Source organism: Paralichthys olivaceus, chromosome 8, assembly GCF_024713975.1.
Source record: "Paralichthys olivaceus isolate ysfri-2021 chromosome 8, ASM2471397v2, whole genome shotgun sequence".
NCBI classification, from domain to species: domain Eukaryota; kingdom Metazoa; phylum Chordata; class Actinopteri; order Pleuronectiformes; family Paralichthyidae; genus Paralichthys; species Paralichthys olivaceus.
Genome location: NC_091100.1, coordinates 2,893,623 through 2,919,832, shown reverse-complemented (window position 1 = coordinate 2,919,832; position 26,210 = coordinate 2,893,623). Strand labels below are relative to the sequence as shown.

The 26,210-nt window shown below is 43.9% G+C and overlaps 1 protein-coding gene across 1 annotated transcript in view; it reads right to left on the bottom strand.

Annotated features, from left to right (window-relative positions):
- The window catches only part of LOC109639255 (voltage-dependent calcium channel gamma-2 subunit-like), a 43,083-nt gene extending 21,100 nt beyond the window's left edge, over positions 1 to 21,983 (bottom strand). Inside the window, exon 1 of the mRNA XM_069530308.1 lies at positions 21,484 to 21,983. Coding sequence (XP_069386409.1) covers positions 21,484 to 21,694 — 211 coding nt within the window. The 5' untranslated portion in view covers positions 21,695 to 21,983. The remainder of the gene's footprint in view (positions 1 to 21,483) is intronic.
- Between the last annotated feature and the right edge of the window lie 4,227 nt (positions 21,984 to 26,210).

The window sequence follows — 26,210 nt, the reverse complement described above, 5'->3', positions numbered from 1 at the left end:
AACGACTGAGCGAAGTGAATTTCATCCTGAGGTGATGCCACAGACAGAATTCATTCAGAGGAATGTATGAAACATCTCCAGCAAAGTCCTGCACCGTGTTCTTCCACCACCGGCCCTGATCCCCCACGACAGGAGGACTTCTCGGAAATATCAGAATATATATATATATTTCGATATTATTATTCAGTTGTTTTCTCTTTGGATTCTCGAACGTATAGAATGAGCAGGTCCGTGGGTCCACAAACGGATTTTGTTTTAAATTCCAGTGGAGATTATAAAGTTTTCATGTGTGTGCGTATAAATGATGCAAAACACGTCCGAAGTGTTTCATTTGATGGAATTCTGCAGTTCGGAAACATGACGTCTCAAGTTTGAATTACTCTGAGAAGATGTTAGGTGACCGTGCTGAAGACGTCAAAGCTGAAGAATTGACTCGACTTCAATCTATAATTGAAAACTCAAAAGAAGAAAAATGACATAAATCATAATCGGAGCTCACGGCAGACCGAGGCTGTGTCGCTCGGCGTGTTGTAGCAGAGGGGGTTCTGGGAGATGTGCAGAACGAGGGCAGGTAGCTGTTCCACATTCTCTCTAACAGCCTGGTGTCATTTTACACAGAACCAAACATCTGTCGCCTCATTTATCAATGAGTTTTACTGGGACGATATCAGCTCACTCCGTCTCCCACATCTCCTCTGTCGCTCTCCTTTATTCTCTTCATTCACCAACATTAACTCGGTCTCTCTCTCCCTCTCCCTCTCTCTCTCTCTCTCTCTCTCTCAGAGGAGTTTATCAGAGTAACATTGCAGAAAATTTCAGTGAAAAAAAAAAAAAAAAAACTAGGATAGATCACTGAGGGATTTCTCTGAAAGGGGGACACTGTGGTTGTTTGTTTAATTGTTTGACCCTGCGCTGTTCCCAATACACATTTATACATAAGACACGTGCACACAAGGCGTGCATGTGCTACAATCACTGATTCATTGTCCTGCAGCAAATTATTTTACAATTATAAGTTTGTGTGTGAGAGTTTGGTTAAAAACAAAGCCTGTACAATTCAATCTTCAACAGTTAGTTGATATAAAACTTCTGCGATATGCCTACAATGAAAATACTTAAATATGTACAAATGGTATAATATATGAATTAGGAAAAGTATAAAATAGTTTTTCAATAAAATATAATTGAAAAAAGGTTAAAAAGGCCATAGGAGTCACATGACGTGATAATGAAAAATTTAAAATAAATAACAAGCAATTCTTATTCTTTTATTTATTCTTTTAGGACTGTATTTCTTTTACATTATTATTTCATTTTAATATTGTGTTTTTTTTTACATGTTTCGTGATCCTCTTCTTGATCTGAGAAGTGCTATACAAATATATATAAAGATATCATATCATGAACTAATATATATATATATATATATATATATATATATATATATATATATATTGCACAGTGTTTTATGGTGCCACCTTGCATAATCATCTCTGAGCACAGAATCATCAAATGTAGATTTTTTTTCAAATGTGGAAAATGTTGAAAGAAACATGAAAATGCTTTATAATATTCTGTACGAGTTAAACGTAGTGTCACACACCGCAGACATGTAATTGGAGATGTTACCTCTGATGTTGAAGTTGTGCATTAATCCGAGTGAGAAGCTGTTCGTGGTCATAACGTGTCACGTTCAACATCACGTTAAAACACGGTCACGCTCCAGTGAAAGTGTAAAATGGGTCAGAATCAGCCATTAGGTCACGAAGGTTGAGATTTGACTGATGTGATACCAGAGAAGAGAGTGGGTCAATGAGCAATGAATAGCAAGCTCTCTCTCTCTCTCTCTCTTACACTCTGCCTTAATGTCGCTCATCCTCTGTCTTTCCTCTCCATCCATCCCATCCTCGCTCTCTCTCTCTCTCTGTTTCCTCACCCCAACACCCTCCCGTGCCCCCCAGTGTGTCTGCCATGGCCGTTGCGTAACGTTACTAAAGAAGCTGCACCCACACCAGTGAGCAGCATCAGTGAGGGGGGGGGGGTGAGGGTGGAGAGGGGTGAGGAGGGGGCAGTTGAGCAGGGAGCACTGACCCAATATCTAATGGAAGAGCAGAGAGATGAAGGGGAAGAGGAGGGAGGGGATATAAAGAGCGACGGAGATGGAGAGGAGGGAGAGAGGGCAGAGGTGCAGTCAGATGGGAGACGAAAGAATGGAGACGGTGGGGGGGGGGGGGGTTTGCTGGGTGTGGGGGAGATACAGAGGAGAGGGGAGGAGAGTTAGAGAGGGAGAGAGGCTAGAGGGGGAGAGGAGGAGAGAGACAGACAATGAATTCAGGCAAAAAGAGTCAGGACATTTAAACTATAAATAACCAAGATACTAGCAGCAACACTGGTCTTCTCCTCCACTCTTTCTCTCACTTCATCCTTCCCTCCATCTTTACTGCATCCCCCCCTTTTCTCCCCACATTCAAACATCTCTTCCTCTCTCATTTAAATCTGCTTTTTCTGTTATGTATTCTAGAGTCAACATGAATCTTGAAGGCCCTGGAACGATGTTTCCCTCCTTTTATCAACATTTTTCATAAAATCTGTATTTTTTTTTGTGATTTTCGACACAAAGAGAATTTATTTTTGGAAGTTAATCGTCTTCACGTGTGTTTCTTGCTTGTTAATTTTCTGTTCTCATGGTTTTATGAAATCCTGAATATTCATTATTTTGAACTTGAGTCATAGATGTAAATGCGTCTCCTCGTTTTATCAATAATAAGATTAATTTGGATCGTGTTACAAATTGTGTTTAAGGGCTAACTGAGGAAACAATATAAACTATTTCTAAACTATTTCATCCCCATCACTCTGTTGCACTTCTTCTCATGCCCAGAGGATTTGTAATTATCACCTCGTGCAGAATTTAAGGCGACTCTCCTTTGTGGAGGTTTACGCTTTTCTGAGAATTCTTGTGTTTTATTGCCATTTGCTTGTCTGACATTCAGCAGAATTACTCAAAACCTACAGAAATAATTCCCACAACATTTTGTGGAGGGGGTGGGGACATGATCCGAGGAAGAATCAATTTAATTTTGATCCAGACAAATGGGTGGATCCAGAGTAATTTTCTTTTACTTTTATTAACATGGCGAGAGAGGCTGTTGAGCCTGAACAGAGACCTGCGCTCTGTCGTTTGGAGACGATGCTCCACAATTTAAATCTGCGGCTCTCAAATTGTTTTTTTCGTCAGAAGCAGCAGAAAAAAACGCAGCTTCATGCTTCCAACTAACACAGAGAGGAGAAGCAACAAATCAAAAAGGATGACAGTTGCGTTTTAATGAACCAAATGTCAGAACAACACCATCACTAAACTCTTTGTTTATTTTCCCTACATGAATCACATTAGCTTCACTTTTTGCGTTTCTCCTCTGGTCATCCACGCTAATTTAAATTGAGCACAAACCCTCGTCTAAATTCACGAACACACGAACCCGACCGAGCGATTACGAGTCTGTTCATTCAGCTTCATGCGTTCACACCTCAGAGCTGCGGAGTTCGACCACAGACCTTCAATCAGCAGCCACGAGGTTAAGTGCTTCCCTCAAATAACACCTCAGCTGTGGTGGTTCAGGGCAGAGCGGGGTGAGGGGAGGTGTGTGTGTGTTTGTGTGTGTGTGTGTGTGTGTGCACTGATGATGTATGTAGATGAAGAGTGTGTGCGTGCAGTTGTGCATTTGTTTATATCCACCACCCTGGTTGTATACGTGCACATACGTGTGTGTGTGTGTGTGTGTGTGCAGATGAATATCAGCCATTAACTGTGATCCACAGGGAAGACATGTTAACAGGTTCGGCTTCTACTGAGACGACTGGAGAGAAACTACCAGGAGCTCTGTGTGTGTGTGTGTGTGTGTGTGTGTGTGTATGTGTGTGTGTGTGTGTGTGTGTGTGTGTGTGTGTGTGTGAGGTCCCATTGAGTCAGTGGAAGGAAAGCAGGGGATATGAGTGTGAGGGGAGGGAGGTTGGGTGGGGGGGGGGGGCTGCTATGACTCATCCACTGCATGGGCCTCTGGCTCTCTCTCTCTCTCTCTCGCTCCCTCTCGCGCTCTCTCTGCATAGCAACGACTGTGCAAAAGCTCATATAGGTCCCTAGCAACCAGCAGTGGTGGTGGAGTGGCCTATAAACTCTCCATTAACAGGTCAGAGGGAACCAGGAAATCATACACACGCCAAGTCATGTGCACAATCTCGTCACGTAGACAATTGAACACATGATTTCTCTCGAAAAATAAATCATTGAATCAAAATCAAACCGCTGGTGATCACAAACAGGTTGAGGAAATGTACTATGAGTGCAAACAATTGACTTAAAAATGTGTAGCATGGAATATTTTAGTAATTTAAATAACGTGGACTGTGGCGGCCCGACCACAGTTTCACAATGAACCCAACAACCTTTGACACTTGAGCCTAAAATCTCTAACTCAGTGTTTTGCTCGACTGCATCGCTGCGTCACAGCAGTTTCCAGCCGTATTTGCAGCGTAATTTGTCGTATGCTCGCTTCCACAATCAATCAATCAGTTAATTAATCATTCAAATTTTGGTGCGGAATCCTCGACCTTTAACCCTCAACAACCGAAACATCCACTTCCTATCATAAAGTGTTTACCGTCCATGCAGACAGTCACACCTACAGAATCAGCTGCAGTTGTGTTTGTACTTGCAAGTGGCATCAATGCACTTCTCTCTCTCTCTCTCTCTCTCTCTCTCTCTCTCTCTCTCTCTCTCTTAAGTCTTCGCTGCAACGTGACAACATTCATATCTGGGATGTTTTGCCGTCTTTTCTGGATAATTGTTTTTTTTCTCAGGTTCAAACTCTTGTTCTGATAGAAAGGTTTTGTCACTGTGAGGAGACAATGATGTGAACACGTCCATGCGCCCTGCATCACAGTCCTGGTGTCCGATGGCAGCTCACACCCACCTCATTGATGGTGATCGATGGGACAAACACTTAAACCAGTGCGCCGAGCTGGTGATGGATGATGTTCCCCAAAAAGCCCATTTTCCCCCCCAGACTATAGCGCAGGAGTAAACAAGATGAAAGTGTTGGTCAGTACCAGCTGATGTTTCTGTTCTCATAAAACATGAATCAAGCTTCCAGTGTCAGGGTTTTTGAACCGGCTCGCTGTGTCGACAGCATCAGCTCTGACTAAGAATCACTCACAGCGGCGTCACCTCAGCACACTCTCACTTTAAGATCCTCTCTTCCTCTCCTCTCCTCTCCTCTCCTCCCTCTCGTTACAGATGTTGCTCTGATTGCAGATGTTGTTTGGAAAGCTTCCTCCCCGCACACATCCACAGCCATGTCTCCTCTCCCTCCCTCCTTCACAGATGTTGTTTGGCACATGTCTACCCGTCCCTGTCTTCCTCTTGCTCTCTCTCCTCTCCCTCCTTCTCCACCATTCCCTCTTCATCACACCTTCTCCTCTGTTTCTCTCTCCATCTGTTTCCTTCCTCCGCTCCTCTGTCGCTTTCCTCACACACCTGAGCGTTGTCTTACCCCCACCCCCCATATTTCTCCTGTACTTATAATGAAACTGAAAATTGTCCTGAGGCAGAATGAAAAAGAGAGGTACTTGTAGTTTTGGGTTGGTGTCACTGTCGTGTGTGTGCAGCCTGAGGAAGTGTGTGTTAGTGTGTGTGTGGTAAATCGAGCTGTGGAGAAAGTGTGTGTGTGTGTGTGTTTACGTCGTGTTGCTTTAAATGAATTATATCACGGCTCCATGAAAGTTTGACCAGAACCTCACGATATGAAGTTTTAATACTTGGTGTAAGTATGTGAGATATTTGTCTTTTTGATAACAGATGAGTTTTGGGTTGTTTTCCCGCCCTGCCTCCATTCGCCGGACAAAACTTTTGTCCGAGGCACATCTCACACCTGATATTTAGATTTGGACTGAAAAGTCAGAAAGTGTCGCTCAAACAAAGCAGATGTAAAATAAATGACCTTTAGACATTTGCAGTATAAATACTTTAAAAGATGTTTGAAGTGTTGTTCCTTTAATGTGCTGGTGAAAATAAGTAAGCAAGACATCACCGAGGGGCTTCTCTAGCATGTGACCGGCGTTTGTCATTACTTTTGACATTTTATAGACTAAAAGATTGATTGAATAATCAATAGAATAATCAGCCTTGAAATGGCTGCTGAGAGTCAGCAAAAAAATGCACATAAACAAAACACACACGTTGATCCAGCTCGTCGTGGAAAGCCGAGCTGGTGAGAGGATGATGACGATGTGTGCGGCTGGAAAGGACCTGCTCTGGATGTGGAAGTTTTTTTTAAAATGGATGATCGATGAATACAAACAGCTTTTTCGAGGATCCCACATTTTTCCCTGAGCCTTGAAGCAACAGAACTTGTTCCGTTTCTTTGCAGAGTTTTGGATCATGGGATAAACGTCAGGGATCTACAACCTGCAGAATATCACAGGTCAAAGTTCACCAGAGTCGAACAACATGCGAAGCCGTGCTGCAGATTTGTTGCGCCACAGGATCAAATGTTTTATTCGCCTCCTCGCTCTCACATCTGCACGTGTGTGACCCGAGCCCTGAAGCTTCTTTCAATTCCATGAAGACGTTATATCTCATTTGTTTCAGTTGTTTCATTAGCGGTTGTGCGTCGGAATGTTTCAGGGCCTGACGTCGTGGCCCACTCTTGTTTACAGTATTTGCACTATGCTAAGCTAATGTAAGCTGACGTCAGTTTTCTTGTCGCACGCTCGAACATAGACTGCGCGTAAAGATGGACGACATGATAGCTCCTTTAAAAGTGAAACCAAATCTTCTTGATCACCCCCTGCTGGCATGGTGCGGTATAGGTCATAAACCTACTCCATGTTAGTGGATGAGACAATCAAAAAAATTCAAAGCACACGTGAAAACAGTTTTTCTTCAAGATGGTTTCTATCTTTGTAAGTAGTTCTTATCCCTCTGGTGTTTGTTCAGTTGTTTTTTCTCCAGTATTTTTATAACTTTGATGATATTAATTAAAGTTTGCAAAAAATGGCAGCTCCACGTATTTTAGCTTAATTTTTATACAATGCGTCGTCCATCTTTATTCACATCTATACTCTCGATTATGAAGCAGCACAAGAAAGTGAGGACGTGTTTATCATGAAAAGGTCAAATTATGCTTTCATGCTCTAAAAAAGTCAACTGAGAAAATCAGGTATAATTTAAAAATAAAAAATGTAGTTCTTAGTACACAAGGTAGACTTACTCTTCTTTTTTTTCGTGTAATTATCAGAAAACCTAAAATTGTTTTGCTCCAGAGAGCTGTTAGCAAAATGAATCAATACAGCGTTGTGATATTAATTATTTTAAGATTTTTAAATAAGCTCTTCTAAGAGCCAGAAAAAATAAGAGATTAAAAAAGAGCAGAATAAAAGAGGTAAAATAAATCAAAAGAATAAAATCTGAAAAAAAATTTAAAAGTAAGATGAAGAGGTAAAACATAAAATAGATAATGTGTAAAATAATAATAAGATAAAATGCGACGCGACCTAAGATTTTGTGAACTAGTTCAACCGAAGACACGTTTTTTTTTTTAATCTGGAAAAAACTGTGAATTCTTAATTCTGCGGCTGGTGGATTTCCGGAGCAGGCGAGAGATATTTCCTCCCTGAAATGACACAGAGAGCATCTAACGGGGGCGCCACAACAATCGCCATGACAACAATGATTACTCATCCTCCAAACAAGTGAAACAACAAAGAATAACATCTAATCAGGCTCAAAGCTCTGAAGGTGTGATTATGCAAACTGCTGCTGCTGCGCCGCTATCTTTATGTAAACCATCCCTCTCTCTTTCTCTCTCTCTCTCTCTCTCTCTCTGCTTTGGGCAGAATGATTAATTTGTGACTATTGATTCCTTGAGAATGTGGGAGGGATTGAAAGAGAGAGAGAGAGAGAGAGAGAATGGGGAGAGCGGAGGGGAGGAAGGAGCATCCAGTATTCTGAGTAGCGCCTCGCTGCAGCTCTCTCGCCTCCGGTCCCTCGTTTAAGAAAGAAAGAAAAAAAAAGAAAAGCCAATGGGTGCAGAGTTTGGAATCACCTCTTTCCATCCCTCTCTCTTTCCCTTCATCTTCCCCCACCTCCTCTTCTCATCCTCTCCTTCTCTGTTCCTCCCTCTGCCTTTTCCTCTTCCATCTCCTTCCCTCCTCTCGTTCTCTGAGCATCATCTTTGAATATTCAACAAATGCCCGGGCGTTTCACGTGGAGCAGGAAGGAACCGAGGGCAGAGAAGTGCTTGGAAAACAAAAACATTTGCCCCTCCTGAAGTTCATAAACTATTTAGATCCATAAATATCTTGAAACCGAGACGCTCGGCCTGTAGCTGTCTTTCACGTACGACTTCAAAACACTTTCTAATTCAACACCGGTGGAAATTTAGCTGAATAATTCTCATTTAATATCTAAAGGCGCATTTTGAAACACCAACTTCTTCTGCAGCAAAACACTGAGTTTATTTTAAATAATTGTTTTGGGAATTCCTCGCTAACCCTCGACTCAGGTGCTGCAGTCGATTTCCACTCTGAAGCTTCTGCTCAACACAACAAGGACCGTTACGACGACACAGGAAGTATTTTATTCAATTAAATTTTTAAGTTTTCTTCATGCTTCCAGAAACAACCTTCTAGTGGAGGGACACACACGTCTGCATTTATTTATTCATTCATTTATTTTGTCGTGCACCTTAAGTCACATTTAAATGTACTGAGTCTAAAAATACTGCAATCAGCCTGGAGTTTCTTTCACAGTAGAGTAGCGACTCCACTGCATTTGCTTGAACACCCACATTCACAGAGCGCATCACCACAGTGTCCTCGACGGTCGCCACCGCACCGCCGCCGAGTCGGAGACCTCTCTCACATCCAGACAGCGGTTTACATCAGAAACATCTTTCCTCCTGCGACGTGTTTCTGAATCCACGTATCTTTTTCTCTGTCTTGATTTTCAAGCATTTAAAAACCTGCGGAAGATTTCACACACTCACTGATCTCAAACTTCTGGATCCTCTTTTTCTGGATCTGGATGTAATAATGATGTCATCATTTATTTTTCGGTCCATCCTTCGACCCAGTTCAACAGTTTTATCATAATCCTACGAACAAACAAACCAACAAACTGAAGTGAAGTGAGCTGAAAACACACTCACGTTGGTTTTTGTCACCTGTCTGTCATCACGTCCCAACAGAGCCACACAGCTTCACTTTTTATCACATGTGACATTTCCCAAGATTGGACGGAAATATGGTATTTTTAGTTTGCTCGAAATAAAAACTGTCAGTCAGTCCTCGCTCGAAATATGCAACAGGTGAAAGGCGAAGTCAGCCCGAAGCATCAGATCAACATTTTAGTTTTCAAGACTGTAAACGAGGACAAACCTTCTTTTTTCTGTTAAAAATAGAATAACGAGAATAGATCGATATTAAAAATGGAGACTGTAACACTACATCTCAGCCCAGTGCCACCACCGTGTTTCACTGGGTCATTCAGCAGCAGCACGTCTCATCAACCGATTCACCGTGCAGCTTCTTCATCTTCGTCTCTCCTCTTCATCGCTGCAAACTTTGCAATTTTTTTGGTGCATTCACAATTTCACATATTTCTCCTGTATTGTTTCTTCCTCAGAGTAAATTGCAGGAGTTGCCCCAATTGACTTTTTCTTCCACACCTGAGACGATACTCGCAACCAAGCTGTGCCGCGGTGACTGTTCTGTTAGGGAACATCCCAAAACTAAACTTCTGCTCTGCAGCGGTGGCCTCAGAGCAGCTGGAGGATATGAAGGATTAATTCACGGAAAACACTCACCTGCTAATTACAGTGATCGCTACCTACTTGCCCTCTCCGCTGTTAAAGTGCTAACCCCGATGGTTTCACCCTGCTGAGAGGTGGACGGCAAAGAATAAACAGCCGAGTGAAAAAGCAACAGCAAACGATGCGAGAGCGAAGATGTTACAGCGGAAAAATGGCTCCGACAGCGGGAGAGCAAAAGGCCAAATTGGCAACATTGCATCATGAGCCTGTTTCTGCACAATTTATAGCATTGAAAGTTAGAAACACATTTTTTAAAGCAAAACCTAAATGAGGTAATCTTCCGCTGTGTCATCACCCTCCTTCATTTGTGCCTACAGTGTCTGAAACGTGTTGATGACGTTTCTATTACGTGACAGACGATAATGAAATGAATAATAGAGGAGTGGAACACGTACCAGACGGCAACGACCATGTCAAAAAAGACGAGTCTGACCCGGACAGTCTCCTCCTGCTGCTTCTTCATATGTGAAAGACAATTTAAAGTGTTTGAATGTATTAAATTATCCAATACTCAGAAAGTTTAGAAAAAATAAATACATTTTGAATCATTTCTTTCCTACCCCCTCACATTTTCCTCTTGAGGCCCCCTGGTGGTCGCCCATGATGACCTCAATCCTCATCCTAAATATAACCACGATTCTAATATCAAAGCCCCATAAAACTTGGCTTTTAAATATTTAATATTTCTCTACAACATTACACGGGTATTGCACCAATTTGGCTTTGCACTGGCAAAACACTGTAGGACTCACAAGAGCGATCAAAGTCGGTGCAGCAGAAACAGAGACATCATCCTCATCTTCAGACTCTGAATCAAACACGCTCACAGCTTCATTTGTGCTCGGACAGGTTTCCTGAGAAAACTGAACTGTTTTCACTGTTTTCAGTCTGTGAAGATCGGAGGACCGGCCCAATGTTTCAACGTCTAACGCTCACAAATATACGAACACACGATCATCACACAATCGTCCACATAGACACAACTACACCCAAATAAGTGCAAACCGTGTGGACTGTCTTCTGTTTGATTCTGCTCATGACTTTTTTCTGGCAGAGACACGAAGCTATGGACGGAATCATTCCAGTAATTGATTGAGTCACAGCTCAACACAACAGAAGCCTCCACCTCCGACGACCTTTATCGAACTTAAACGTTGGAGATCTGAAGCTGACGGTGCGTTTTCATCGGACGCAAAATTAGTTTAACACCCAAACGACATCTGAAACGTGAATAGACAGAAATTTAGACGTAAAATGTTTCATACAATGACATGAACCTTACCCGTTATTAGCCTTAAGTTAAACTTACATAAACTGAACCCGTTAATAACTCAAACCTTAACTTAACCTTGCATAAACCTAACCTTACTCATAACTTACTTCATGTCTTCACTTTAACATTTAATGATCTATGTTCTGGGGACTTGGTGCAAGTATAAGTTCAGAGTAATAAACACATGCCTAACCCAAACCTAAACCTAAACCTTATTCTAACTCGACCCTAGAACCAAATCTTAACCCTCAAACAACCCATTGAATTAGTGGGGACCAGCCGAAATGTCCTCACAACGATGGTATTGAACCACAATTGGCCTCATAACTATAGATAGACACACACACACACACACACACACAGACGCACACTACCCGGTACATAAACACTCTGAGGATTTACTGCAGACCACCAGTCATAAAGCGCAGACACCAGAGTTCATCATCGCCTGCTTAATGTTGCACCATTACCGTTAACGTGAGTTAGCCACATCTGGCGCGTCGCTGTAAACTCATTCCACTGACCATAAAAATCTGATGAATCACAACCTGCCACCTCACCGGCTCTGACTTTGTGTCAGGGTGACATCTGGATACCTCACACACACACACACTCACACACACACACACACACACACACACACACACACACACACACACACAGTAGCGGAGCAGCGGCTTTAGCTCGATTGGTCACTCTGCTGTGTCTGTGTGGTGGTGGGCGGGGTCAAAGGCTCTGATGACATCTATCTGAGCGACTTGTGTAAAAACGTGTGTACGTCTTTATCTCTCGATGTCTGTATGTGAGAAAAGTGAGTTAAGGTCATGAGACGTGTGTGTGTGTGTGTGTGTGTGTGTGTGTGTGTGTGTGTGTGTGTGTGAGCTCCATGGTCATTCCCTGTGTCTGTAAGATTAGGGAGCAGTCGGCCTGTCAGCACCTCACCCACCAGGCGTTAAACAGACTGTGTGGAGGTGCCAACAGCTCTGCCACACACACACACACACTCACTCACACACACACACAGACACACACACACACACACACCATACCGTACTGTAAAACGAAGACTGTGACATACTGTTACTACAGTCAAAACACCGGACTCCACTGTGAAACTCCACACGTGACGTATTGTTATTGTAGCTCCACACTGTGACTCTTCACCGTGAGATCAGAGGTCGGGAACCTTTTTCATGTCGAGGACCTTTTCATCCTTTGTGCGCGTCGGTTTGAACACATATCACACGAACCTCTGATGTTGCTGCTCACAACACTTTCAGAGACAACGTCTGAACCCCTGCACAAAGACTGCTAGCTATGTGTCGATGATGGTCTGTGGTTTTTTTTTTTTTTGGTTACCGATAAACCAATGAGTTGAGAGGTGTTCTCGCCTCCGTCTGTTTGTCTGTCGGCAGGATTACACAAAAACCACCCAGCAGTTTTCATGAAAACTTTTTGGAAGGATGGGACGTGGGCCAGGAATGAACTCGAAGTTTGAACTGCCGAAAATAACAGAAACATTCTTTGAAAAAAAAACTATTTCACATGTGCTAACATGGAGGAGGTAGTATTTATGACCTGGTTGCGTTACTTGTTGACATTGTGGCTCTTGGATTCAAACGGTGGCTACAAACGTACACACTACACCACTCTGGTCCACTTGGCTGCTGTCACACCACGGACCGCTAACAGCTAACAGCTAACAGCTCTGTCCCGTTGCATAACCCTGTTAGTGAGACACTTAAGCATCTACAGCAGAACAAACACACTACTGGATACAACACACAATACTCTACACAACATACACACTACTGAAGACAGCACACACACACACACAACATACGCCAACATACACACCAATGGACATAACAAACACACAACTGGAACCACAAAGAAATAAACAATTATATATATTTAAGTAGGATTTCCTCACATTTCCAACATCAGCCGGTGACATTCACAGTTTTTGCTTTCTAGTCAAGAGTGAGGCTGATGACTAGAAAGCACAATTGTTTAATAATAGAACACGCTTATACATTTTTAACCTGAACTTGGTTCTGGATCATTAAACACACAGTGACAAACGCCTGATGTGTGTTAACTCACTTTGTCCTTGTGTCTAAACCTGTATCGGTGCGTCCTCATGTTCTGTATGTAAATGTATGTGTGTATCTGTGTGTGTATCTGTGTGTGTGTGTGTGTGTGATTGATGTCCCTCCCTTGGTGTGTGTCAGTCCCAGGTGGTGTGTGTGCGAGTGCTCGTAAACAGTCTCTGTGATTGAGAGGCCGTGATGCCTGACAGGCGGCCTTGTGCTGCGAGCACAGAGCTGAATTGCCATAGTTACGTAGCGTCATGTGGTCGCACTGTCATGAAAAGAGAGCTGCTGCTGCTGCTGCTGCAAATAGAAGAGGAGACGACTGCATCAATTAGTTAATGAGGAGAAGATCATGAGGGATTTAAGCACAACTGGGTGATAGAGCGTAATAAAATCATACCTGATTAACACGTGAGATCACATGTTCAATCATTACATTAACGTCCAGTGCACTAGTTGTGATTGTATGTTTGTTGTGATGCAGCTCCGTCATTTCTCTACATAAAAATCGTATTTACGCCGTTTTTCTCAAACGTAAACACAAAATCTAAAAAAAGAAGCGAGAACAAAATGCACACAGCGAACTTTAAATTGTTTTTAAGTGAAGTTATGTGCTCACTTTGATCGTTACCCATGACCGGGGATCGTGGGTAATATCAACAGTGAGCGGGACGTCCTCACTACTTCACCATGACACTGGAGTACTGTGTAGTTGTACACTTAACACAACCCGTGATCACAACACAAACAGACACCACAGAACCTCATGTCGCCTGAACGTGCACCTGTCGAAGCATCAGAAGATTCACGCTGTTCTTAAACTGACTGTTTAAAAACTATTCTTTAGTCCAAGGGTCAGTTGTACAAAACACAGGACCTTGTGTTTAGTCAGGCCGCAGTTTGTGAGGTAGAAATTATTAAAGCCGGTTCCAGATGGTTCAGACGTCTTCTTGAGATCAAATGCTGCACAAAGACACACAGAGCGAACACTCTCACTCACACCTCGTTGCCAGAAACATATCTCCTGTCACATACACCTCGCTCGCTTTCAAACCCGCCGTGATGGAGATTAATAGCAGCATTTAAAGCCTGCTGAGCTCCACCTGTCAAGGCTGCGGACCCCAGGGCAGCTCCGGTCTGTGCCGCGGAACGAGAGAGTGTCCCGGGGCAAGATCCATCATGGAAGTCCGCGACAGGCTGGATCTCTGGAGCCAGCCTCCACAGCTGGACCACCGACACGGGGCCATCCGTCCTGGATGACAGGCCCGCTGAGTGAATCCAACTGGAGCAGACTCCATAGCTGCTGGACGGAGGGGATGTGAGATGGCTGCATGGACGTCAGGAGACAAAGATGCGTATCCCATTATGAGCATAAACACACACATGCACTTCTTTCAGTGGTGCATGTGTGCCGTTTCTAAGTTTAGGTACCTGACGTGGTATTTTTCTGCGAACATGTTGCTGCACCACTCAGCCTTTAAACTGTCTCTTCTGTTTATGTTTACCACGGCACCAGTTCACTATCTGTTATGTCTCTGACGTTCCAGGTGTCACAGCAATTTTCAACCGTCTCGTTCAACCGGACTGAGACAGAAAGTGCAGAGGACTAGTTCAAGGATTCAAACACATAACAGATTGACCAGCGTCCGTCATTGCACTCTCACACGTTCAGCTGCATTTTTGTTATTTTATAAAAAAGGATCGGTGTAACGATAGAAAATAGGCAAATACGCAAATCTATGAACGGCTCCGACGCCACGTCTCAGTAGGTTCAGTGAGTAGTGACATCTAGAGGTGAGGTGTCATGTTGCAGCTTGACACCCCTCACCAAACCTGTTCAGTCAGAGCTACTGTTAAATACATGTCAGCCTCTGCAGAGAGGATGAAGATGTAAATATATAAGTATTTAAATATAAAGTATTTAAATATAAAGGGCTCGTTCTAGAGTAAAGAAAACAACAATTTGCACAATTTAGATGAAACAAACAAGTGAAAACAGCCAAAGGATTATTTCATATTCAATTTCTGCCAATATCTAATATATATAATCGTGCTGTGGCTGACGCCTGTAGAAACATTATTCATTAACCTGCATGTGTTCATTTTCCATAAGCAAAGTCCAGGTATCGTGATCTAAAAGTAAAAATGTTACCTGAACATCGGGAGTTTTAAACCTGTGTTGTTGTCGCCCTTCGAGCTTCATTGTGTGTGTAAAAAGTGCTTATATAAAAAAGTGAATTCATTTATTCATGTAATGTCCATTCATACATTTGACGGAATAGCAAATCATGAATATTTCACTCAGTGTAAACATCATATTGCTCCGATGAACAGTTGAAGTTAACACAGAATTCACTGAACGTGATGATGTCAGACAGTTTATGGAAGAGAATTTTAACCCTGAAGCAACTGAACCGTGTGTTCAGAGGTTAATGTGTGATCATGAATTAACATTTCAACCTGGAGGTTAATGAAGAATGTTTCTTTTGTCATCAGCTTGAACTCCCTCTGTTCTCCCTGAGATACATCCTGCATATCAAGACTTTACTGTTGGATCCAGAATAATTATCTTTTTGTAGCAGGGCCAAAAATAAATACTGACAATAAATAAAAATGTGATATGAAGAACCAAACATGGAATTTAAATTGCCGACAATTAATAAAAACTAATAATAAACTTTATTTATTGGAGAACTAAACCAAGCGCACCGATATCCAACTCTATAAGTGAGTACATATACTCACATGTTTAAATACCCTACCTCATATTCTATTTATTCTTTATTCATTAGACTGTTGATGGGTTTTATTAGAAAACATTTTGTGCATTTTACTAATCTCTGTACATTATAAATACAAATTATCATCAGTTCAATGTGACTGAGTCTGGGATTTTCAGTCACCGTTGAATAACAACCAGCGACGGCCTGTAAACTTTATACGTTACAGGAAAATAAAGCTGATATTTCCATTTAATTAAGTTATGAAGCTAAAAATAATTTCAGATCGGTTTCTGCTGCTTTGTGGAGAACAGTCTCCAGGAGTTGGGTGGTAGCGGCACATTGACGGCTGAGGTTTGACAGCTGCCGTGACCTGTCAGTCACTTCTATTACAGTATCAACAACAGCACGCCCACAGAGCGCTGCTGGATGCTGACTGTTTGCCAGCCTCAGTGCAGAGGCAGAACAATGGCTCTTATTTCCTGATCCACCACTCCTCCATCACGCTTCCTTTAACGTCTTTATTAGGGGACTGTGGCTTTAATCTTTGCTGTCGTTAAAATTGCTCAGTTACAGATGCATGAAATAAGGAAGTTTGAAAAAGTATAACATGGGACAACATAAAGAAAAATGAAAATTGATTCCCACAAGGCTCATTGTCTGACCAAGACATAATAGAAATACGAAACTGGACAAGTGCATGCTTTGATTAAACTGCTGCAACCTGAGAAAACATCTGAAATCATCAATCTAATGATGTCTTTGTATTTTCACCATCAGCCTACTGATCCCAGATCACACGAAATGAGACCCGTGCTGAATAAATCTGCTCGTAATCGTCAAATCACATGAAGTGATGAAGCCTCAGACAAAGCATCAGTGTGTTTTATGGAATCTGATTCCTCGTAATCGTCTATATTCTCCATCCCTACCTGCAGTATGTTGAGGAATCAGATTCCTCCCCCATCCACTAAACTCCTCGCTGGAGTTTTAGATAAAGAGGTGGTCTTTTTTTAACTTCTTTGTGTAAGCGGATTGTTTTTGTAATCTGATTGTAATTAGTTACTCTCTTTCCTGGCCTATCGCTGGCTGCGGCTTTAGATAAAGAGGCGGCGTGAAGAGGGCTTCTGTTGACGATCAGCACGGCGAAGCTAACGGAGCTGATGGCTATTAGCATAATTAATGTCATCGCCGTAATGCACTCCAATTCTGACACAGCTGGCTTCACACACACACACACACACACACACACACTTATATTTGTATACAGGCCTCAGCATGAAGCAGAAACATAATCACATCCAGAACTCAACATGGGAATGTCATGTGTGATCGTTCCCTGTGCCATGACGCTCACATGTCGCCGTGCTGACGGACCTGTGACAGTCAGTCGCTCACTGTCGTAGCGAACATCACGTCCCGGGCTTTAAAATAAAAGCATACACTGTGACGCGTTATGTTAAAAGCCGGGGCAAGATAGGTTAGATAGAACGTAGGTCTGTGTGTTAAAGATAGCACAGGAAGCCTGAGGGGGTGTGACAGCAAACCAGGCCTGCCTGCTCTTTCTCTCTCTTGTTCTTTTTTTTTTTTTTCCTCCCTCTGTTTCTCCTTCTCAACACCTCCCAACTCCTCTCTTCCTCTCTCGCTCACTCTCTCTCTCTCTGTTCTCTGCACCACGCAGCTATAAAGCAACTGTAGCTCTGAGGGCGAAGCACACGGAACGAGCTGGATCTCTCTCAGATTCCTCTCTCCGCTCTTAACCATTTCAAATCTCCGGTGCCAAGGACGCAGAGCGAGCTCAGAGTGTGAAAAGTAAAGCCACTTAGCAGGGGGAAAACAAGCACATCACACGGAGCGAGTTGGCGTGGCTGCATTCACGTCGGCAAACGTGTCGGTGATTTGACATCGTTTCGCAACCTTCTGCCAAGATTTGATGTGTTTTTTTTTTTTTTTATCCTCAAACCCACAACCAACCGGAGTCTGAGCCGTTACACGTTTTCCCACGACCTTGTTTTTAAATAACGCGGTCACATGGTCGATCACAGGTACAGAAGCTTTTATCGCACCTGCACCAAATCTGCCGGTTTTTCAGCAGAGCTTGAAAAAGCAGTGATATGAAACCAGATGTTCGCTGTTCTCTAAACCAAATACACATTTTCTGTGGTTGTTTATTTTTATTTTCTCGTATAAAATCCCGATCTTCAGTTTAACTTCACTCTCCGTGATGGAAGAGACTTGATGAAGGAGCCTGATATCCAGCAATTGGCTCCTTCTCATCTCTTTGCAGAGGCTTTGTATGCAGACCACAGACTGTATATAAAGTTGGACGACATGACGGCATCATAAATCCCGCCTCCTCCGTGTTAATGAACGGGGCATGGACAAAACCAAAATGGCAAAGTGCTCGTCTAATGAGGTTTCTGTCATTTTAAGTAGAGACTGATGGATGACCAAGTCAGTTGGTAAATGCGTAAGATGGCAGCGTTAGCTTCATTTCTGGATATTGGGAGGAAGTAGAGATGCGTCATCGTCTTTATATACAGACTATGATACGGACACAAGCTACACTTTTGTTCTCTAAAGGCCGACTAGTTCTGAGGCTTTTAAACTATGAAGCATAAAGATATGTCTCTGTTGCCCTGGCTGCTTTTCAAGGCCTCACAGAGGTGATCGCCGCCTCGGAGGACGGTTGCGACGGCACATGTAGCTGAGAGTGTTTTCTCACTCCAGAGCAACTAAACTGTTCCTCACACGTCTCTGAGGTTCATCCAAAATTTATAGAACCATACTTACATTCGTGATTCTCCTTTTACTCCTTTTGTTTTGGTACACGTTGTTGTGTTCTTAGGTACGTGTTAAAATATACTTACCTGCCTGAGTTAGCAATAACCTGCATTTAGAGCCGCTCACAGATGTTTAAAAGTGTGAGCTATGAAACAATAAAAATTCTTATATTAATATAAATTTAATCAATTGCGATTCAACAAAAATTAAATGTAAATATATGTTTCTTACACATTGTATTGTATTCTCCTCATCAAGAATAGTTTGAAACTCAACCTCCCTTTTAAAAAATCAGAGACCCCTTCTTCTGTTCTTTAACTTGGGGAAAGGAACATCCAGCACGTCAGAGCCCGAGCCCGAGCCCGAGCCCGAGCCCGAGCCCTGACCTTTTCACCCCATAAAAGGTCAATAGGCTCTGGATGTAGCCAGGGGCAAGACCATGACGGAGCTCGAGAAGCATCAACAAAAATGTTAATTGTAAAACTGATGGAAACAAATGTAAGCAGGTTCTCTCAACTGGAACAGCAACCTGCAACACATGGAACCAAGCCGTGCTGTTTCGAAGAAGCTATTGTCGTTCCGTTCAGCCACTTAGTCCCTGCGCAGATCAAACGTGAGCAACACTGTTCTCCGGGAAAATGAATCGATAGTAAAAAATGACTTGTGCAAATCTGTTTAAATAACTGAGTGATAAAATGCTTTGGACAGTTTCGTGCAGATTTTGCAGAGAAGAAGCACAAACACATCCAGCATTTTTCAATCTGTTCATCGGTAGTGGCCGTATATTAAAAACTGAGTTCGCTACTGTAGCAGAATAAGTAATGTGGCAAAAGGAAGGAGGCCAAGATTTAGTACTCGGAGAAAAAGCTGAGAAAATGTATTTTTTTCTGGGGCAGTGAAGGGTTGCTGAACGCACCGATGTCACTTGAGATTTACAGCTGTCTGTCAGTTGTAGCATCAGCTTCACCTTGCACATGGTGCTCTGTGACATCCGCCCCGTTAGCAGCAGAATATCACCCATCAAGAGCCTGAGAAGACTCAACATCGAGGAACAGTTTAACCTGACGTGAACCCAACATGAGGGAACAGGTCTGAAGTGAAACTGGAGCGTGACGGTGTGAAGCTGGTCAGGTCGACATGTGCGACCCCACAGAGATGATTAAATTTGGGGTGTGAGGTCAGAGTTTAATGTCTGCCGACTGCTGCTGGCCCGACCTCCAAGGCTTCATGACGAGCACATACAGCATGAGTGAAATATGCAGGACTGTTATGAGCATCGATGCATCGACGCTTGATTCTGCTGCGGTCGTCATAACAATCACAGTTTCATGCTAAGAAAACCAAAGGCAATGCAAAGATGGACGATGCGTCTCCAGTTCATCACACTGTCCAGAGCGGGGCTAAAAATATCTGAACGCTGCCATGTTGCACATTTAGACCCTGAAACTACAAGTCAACAAAACATACAACACACTGTCGGTCCGGTCTTGTGGACAATGAAGGAATCGATCCATCTATCTGAATTACCAGGTGTGTGACAGGACCAGACCGTTTGGCTCCTTTGCCGTGAGAGATTTCACGTCACAGCGTCCACACCATTATCAGACGTGCATGGCTGCACACAGTCACACCAACATGAGTAGTAGGTGGGTGGTCTTTATGACCAACAGCACACCAAACCGCACAGAGAGTCTTGATATCGTAATTACAACTCGGCTGTCTCGAGGCGTCGGTCCTACGGTGGCAATTGGAGGCGTCCATCAAGATGCACGCAGCTACAGGTGTACTTATCAATACGAGTACAAAGTTGGGAACTGGACAAAAAGTTTTGTGACATGACAAATGTTGTTGTTGTGTCAATCAGTGAAGAAGAAGAACTGAACGATCGGAGACATCCTGCACATGCGCTGAATCTATGTCATTAGAACGTGGTTTGACAATCAGGTGAATCTGGGGCAGGGTGCTGTGTGATTCAGGGTGAGGATGGATCACACACGTTACTATGTGTGTTCTGTCCTTACACAACGTGTGTGTGTGTCTGTGCACTCCTGCAGCCAAGTTCTAGATAGTTTTAGATCGAAAGAGCTTGGTCCTCTCTTCTTTCAATATAATAATATTTCAGTAATATCTGACTGCATCTTGTGCTTCCTGTGGGTTCTGATGTGGCAGTTTACAAAATGACCCGAGCTGCTTTCTACATGGACGCTTAAAAGACCCGCCCCCTCCACACCGGCCCGAACTGACCAACGTGACAACCAAGACCCTGGACGAGAAGCGCAACCATGAGGTGGAAGCTTCATCCAGATCAACTCTTTAGAGGAAGCTGTGATCAACGTTTCGACATTTCCAACACTCGCAGTTAATGGAAAGAAATGAAGGAGGCTGCAATTCGTAAACGAGGGGAACCATTTTGGGATTTAAGAGAAAAAAGGACTCGCAAAAGAGGTTACAGGTAAGAACAAGGCGGTGTGAAGAAAGAAAGAGAGGAAGAAAGAAAGAAAGATAGATAGAGCAGAGGTGTGTGTAGCTTTGAGAGAGGGAGCGTTTGCATGTGTGAAATTGATGCAGAGTACATAGAGAACAGTGTGGGCATGTGAGCATATGTGTAGGCATGTGAGTGCAACTGCAGGATTGTGTGTGTGTGTGTGTGGGCACGCAGGAATCGATCTGCCGGAGCGGGGCACTGCTGGTGCATCCCTGCATGTATATATGGCTTATGGCTCGGTGCGTCGCCAGCTCACCTTCCAGGCAGCAGGTCCTCCAGAGGCCCGAGTGCGTCATCACCTCCTCGTTCTTCTTGCTGGTCTCATTCTCATTGGTGCTCTTAATCTTGCAGACGCCGCGCGAGTACAGCCAGTAGTCTGTCCCCACGGCGATGGTCATCAGGCTGAAGGCGGCGAAGGCCCCCACCGTGGTCAGCAGCATCTGAACTCCGCGGTCAAACACGCCCATGTTGCCGCATTCCACGAAAGGGGGGCCCCCTTTCCTCTTGATGTACAGGAAGTAAATATTTGTGAGTTTGCGTCGCCACGCCAGCTCGGAAAACGGGGGGTGGGCGACGTCGGGCGGACGACGGTAGCGGGGGGCCGCTGGGGGGGCGGGGGAATTAGGGGAGCTCGGGGGAAATCGTATGGTTGGTTTTGGGTGGGGGGCAGCAAGCAAGTGAAAATGAAGGGGGAAGGTTTGGGGGTGGAAGGGCAGCTGCTCGGCCCGACACGCGAGTCGAACAGACTTTGGCGAGGATCACGAACCCTCAGCTACAAAGGTTTCAAAATTCTAAAGTCCTCAAGTGGCAGTAAGTCGCCTTGCTCTGGAAAAAACACTGACCTAAAAACACAGGCTTCTGGCAGATCCCTCAAGAGACCTGGTCTGGGATCTAGGCCGACTTTGTTGAGTTGGAAGGCCTCCAAACGTCAAACTCTGAAAAAGGCCGAGATAACGAGAAGATGGAGGATGTGGCTCCGTCTCTTCACGGTCGTCTCAGGCCCGTGTTTGGTTTTTTCCGAGCTGACGAAAGTAGTTACATGTGTTACAATCCTCACAGCTTCGACGGTGATGTATGGAATGATGTGCACATAGCGCTTGATTTTCTTCCCCACACAGGCCGTCACATGCAGCCTACACTGTCATGCTCCCGCTCACTCGCACACGCACACACACACACGGACGCACACACTTGCTCACGGAGCCAAACTTTCACCCGCACACACCTGTACATGGACAAGCACACGCATGCACGCAGCGTGAATTAATTCATACTGAAAAGGGATGGAAACACGTGGGGGTGTGGGGGTGGAGAGTGGTTAAGACACACAGTTGGCGGCCTGATTTCTTTAAAATGGCCCCAAAATAGAAGGCGAAAAGCGAGAGACCCCCCCCACCCCCCCCCCCGGACAGATGATTCAGAACGAGGTCCGACTACCTTGATGAAACTGGGTGAATCTGTGAATTATGGAAGCTCATCTCAGGCAATTCTGAAGAATCGCAGCTATCACATGGATTCTGAGGGGAGAGGGTGACGGGAGACAAGCAAGACAGACAGGCAGGGCCCAGGATATGTGGGGAGGAGAAAAATAAGGACTGGATGTGCTGAAAGAAATGATTCAAACCAGCAGAATCAAGCGCTCCCCAGAAATCAAGGACAGAATGATAAATAATGCCAAATAATCAGCCGGTACCATGACTGCCATGAAGACCAGCCATTCCCTAAGAGATGAAGGGAAATAAACCAACCAGGGACGATAAACCCCCTCTCCAAATCAAAAAGAAATAAAGCCAAAGAGAGGAGGAAGAATATTAAGTTATGAAAATCAAACGACAGCCTGCTTAGTTTTCCTTTTTCCTAAAATTCTGGTCCCCAGTTTCCATATGTGGTCCCTAGACCTTTCTCCGGCGACAGAGGAAATCTGCTACGGGGGGATAGAGGCAGCGGCACCGTCGGCAGACCGCGGAGAGAGGGGCGCATCCAGGCGGAGAGGCCGAGCATCACCGGTCATGCAGCCGTGCGCAGGGACGAGGAGGACGCGGAGGGATGGACGAAGCTTCCCGGAGCGTCAGAGCCTCTCCTCTTCTTCCTCCAGCATCCACACGGTCCTACACGGTTCCTCTGTCACGGCCACAGCGAGGGCGCACAGCCGTTCACTGTCATCACACCAAAAAAAAAAAAAAAAAAAAAAATCAAAGAAATCTGCAAAGACAATGAGGGTTTTTATGTCTTCTGGGTTTTTTGTGGGGGTTTTTCGCTGTGGAGGATTCTGTGCGCCAAAAAATGTGCAAAATTTCAAGTCGAGCAACACATCAATCCTCGGTTCCCTCGTTTTTCCTCCTCGCAGGGCTGAGATAGAAGTGGAGAGAGGAGAGGAGGAGGAGGGGGTGGAGGATGGTTGGAAGCAGAGGATGAAAAAAAATCCACACAAGCAGAGAGAGAGAGAGAGAGAGAGAGAGGGAGAGGTTCCTTGCGCAGCAGCACTTTACGCAAAAACAAGCGCACTGCAAAAAAATTAAATAAAATGAAAAAAAAAAGGAACATGTCCTTTTCAACAAGTCGCTTGATCCGAGTCTGTTTCTCACCATGAGACCAAAATGTGACTTCATGGGGAAATAAATTCCACGTGTTCCATCCACTGGTTTTCTTCTTCAGAGCTCGAGTCTCTTCCAGCGTATTAAAGGTAAATAAGTCTCAAGGTGCCTCACAAATAAAAAAAAAGATCAAAAAAAGGGATCAAATACAAATAAAACCAAAGTTTGTACTTAAAGACATTCCGCACACTTGGTGTTTTTTTTGGCTGCAAGCTGAGCAGTGACACTGTTCTTTGATTAAATGCATTAATGCTGGTTTTAATATCACCTTTATCATCAGACTATGTAATGTACCAGGTGGAAATGACTCTTAACGCCACCTAGTGTTTCCGAACCATCTTGGACTTCGCGGGACCGCTGCTGACGTAGAGTCAATCATTTGGGACGTCACCACATCAGGACAGTTGTGTACGAAAAGGTTAACGCCCTCTTATGAGTCACCAGTGACTGTTGATGAAACCAAACCACCTCATCATCGAGCTTTTAGAGACGTCCCCCATCCTCGGGGGTCTCACACACACACACGCACACACACACACTGTTTAAACTGGGACAGATGTTTGTGCCGCTGGATCAAACGACTCGGGGACGACCGTGGTCTTGGTCGTCGGGAGCGTGCGGCTACTGGAGTTGTAGCTCATACACAAAGGAGATAGCTTAGCTTTACGTTACAGAGCAATTGTGAGAAGAAACGATATTGTTTCGAAGATCGCGTCCAAAAAAAAGTTTAGGACAGTGAATACAATCCCCCCATACACCAAAATAAAGCCTCTACAATATTTCAGTTATCATCAGATCTTTCACAGTGTGTTACTTCTGTCGTTTGACAGTTTTCAAAGAAATCTGTGGAAATCAACAAACTCTAAATACGTTTTTAGGAATAATTATTTCCTTGTGTAACAAATTACAAAGGTACTGTTTTTATAGATTTTTCATAATCCTGCCGATAAACCTTTTTAGATCTCATCACTGCTAAAACGTTCTCCAACACGTCCCCTACCAGCTGCTCTATAGCTGACCCCCCCCCCCCCTCCACCTTCCTCAAATAGAAGGAAACAAACATCTGACAGGGATCGACAAGGCGTCACGTTATTATTATCATCAGTGGGTTATTATTTCTGAAGAGACGGTCGTGTGCTTTAATTTCCTGAAGATGCGAGACTCAAATGATGAAAGGGGCCGAGTGTGAAACACCTGACCGAGCGGTTAGGGGGCTCGGACGGCTTCAGCAGGAATAGATGGGTTAGGTTGTAAAGCTCAGTGATCCGTGGCGTGTATGTTTGACTCTGTCATATGTTTCATATCCCCGCGCCTCGCAGGGACGACAATGATTCTCACACTGTCAACACACGCCCGGAATACACCTCACGTTGTATTAAGACACATGCTCCGAGGATTATCACAGCAAATACTGCAGAAATGTGTTCTTGTGATGTACAGTCTGAATGAGTGGTGCGGCTGGATCATTTTTAATTCTACCTTTAAATATATTCACAACTTTGAATGCAAATGTCCTTGTTTTGTTTTTATTAGTCACATCCTGTTCACGGCGGCAGTGCACCATGGTTACTGCTGCCTCCTCACGCCTGAGACGGACAGCAGCTCCCTCACTGGACCCACAAGCACGGCAACTGTCTCCCCCTTGTGATTTGCAGCTCTGTGGACACATGGGTTTTTTTTTCATGTGGAGACAGACGCACACACACAAAGATACGGGAAATACTCAGCAAAGCAGGAAACAGATTTACTGGACGCTTTCCTCTTGATGAAAACGGGCCGAGGTTTGTTTTTCATCTGCTTCATCGTTTCTCCTCTTGGCCTTCAGGAAAAGCGCTCGGACCCAGAGTTCATCTTTCACACATGAAGAAGCAGCACGAGATTTTCAGAGGCAGGGACGTTGCGGGACAATGTCCGGTGCGTTCAGTCGAGGGGTGGAGCCTGGGTAGAGCGGCAGGAGACACGATGTGTAAACTCCGCTGTGGAAATCACATGTTTTTTATTTACGGCACATCGAGGTCGACTCGTATCAACGAAAGCTCTTGAATGTCGTCGTGTTTGCAGTTTGACATCTCTGCTGACATCAGTGATGCATCAGAAGAAAATTTTACTTGAAGCCAAAAAGATAAGGAAGCTCTTTAAATAATAAAGTATATATTTATATATATATATATATTTATATCTGGAATCTGCAAACTCGTTTCAAATGTCCTGTTCACTGGAACCTGGATACTTGTACTGATACTGACTGGATTATTATTCCACTTTAATTAACTAAAACTGAAACTAAACAATGAAATGAAACAAAAACTAAATTCAAACTGACATTTCAGGTTTGTTTTCCTTAATTGTGATATAATTTATGTGTATTTTCTTGCAAAAGCGATAAATC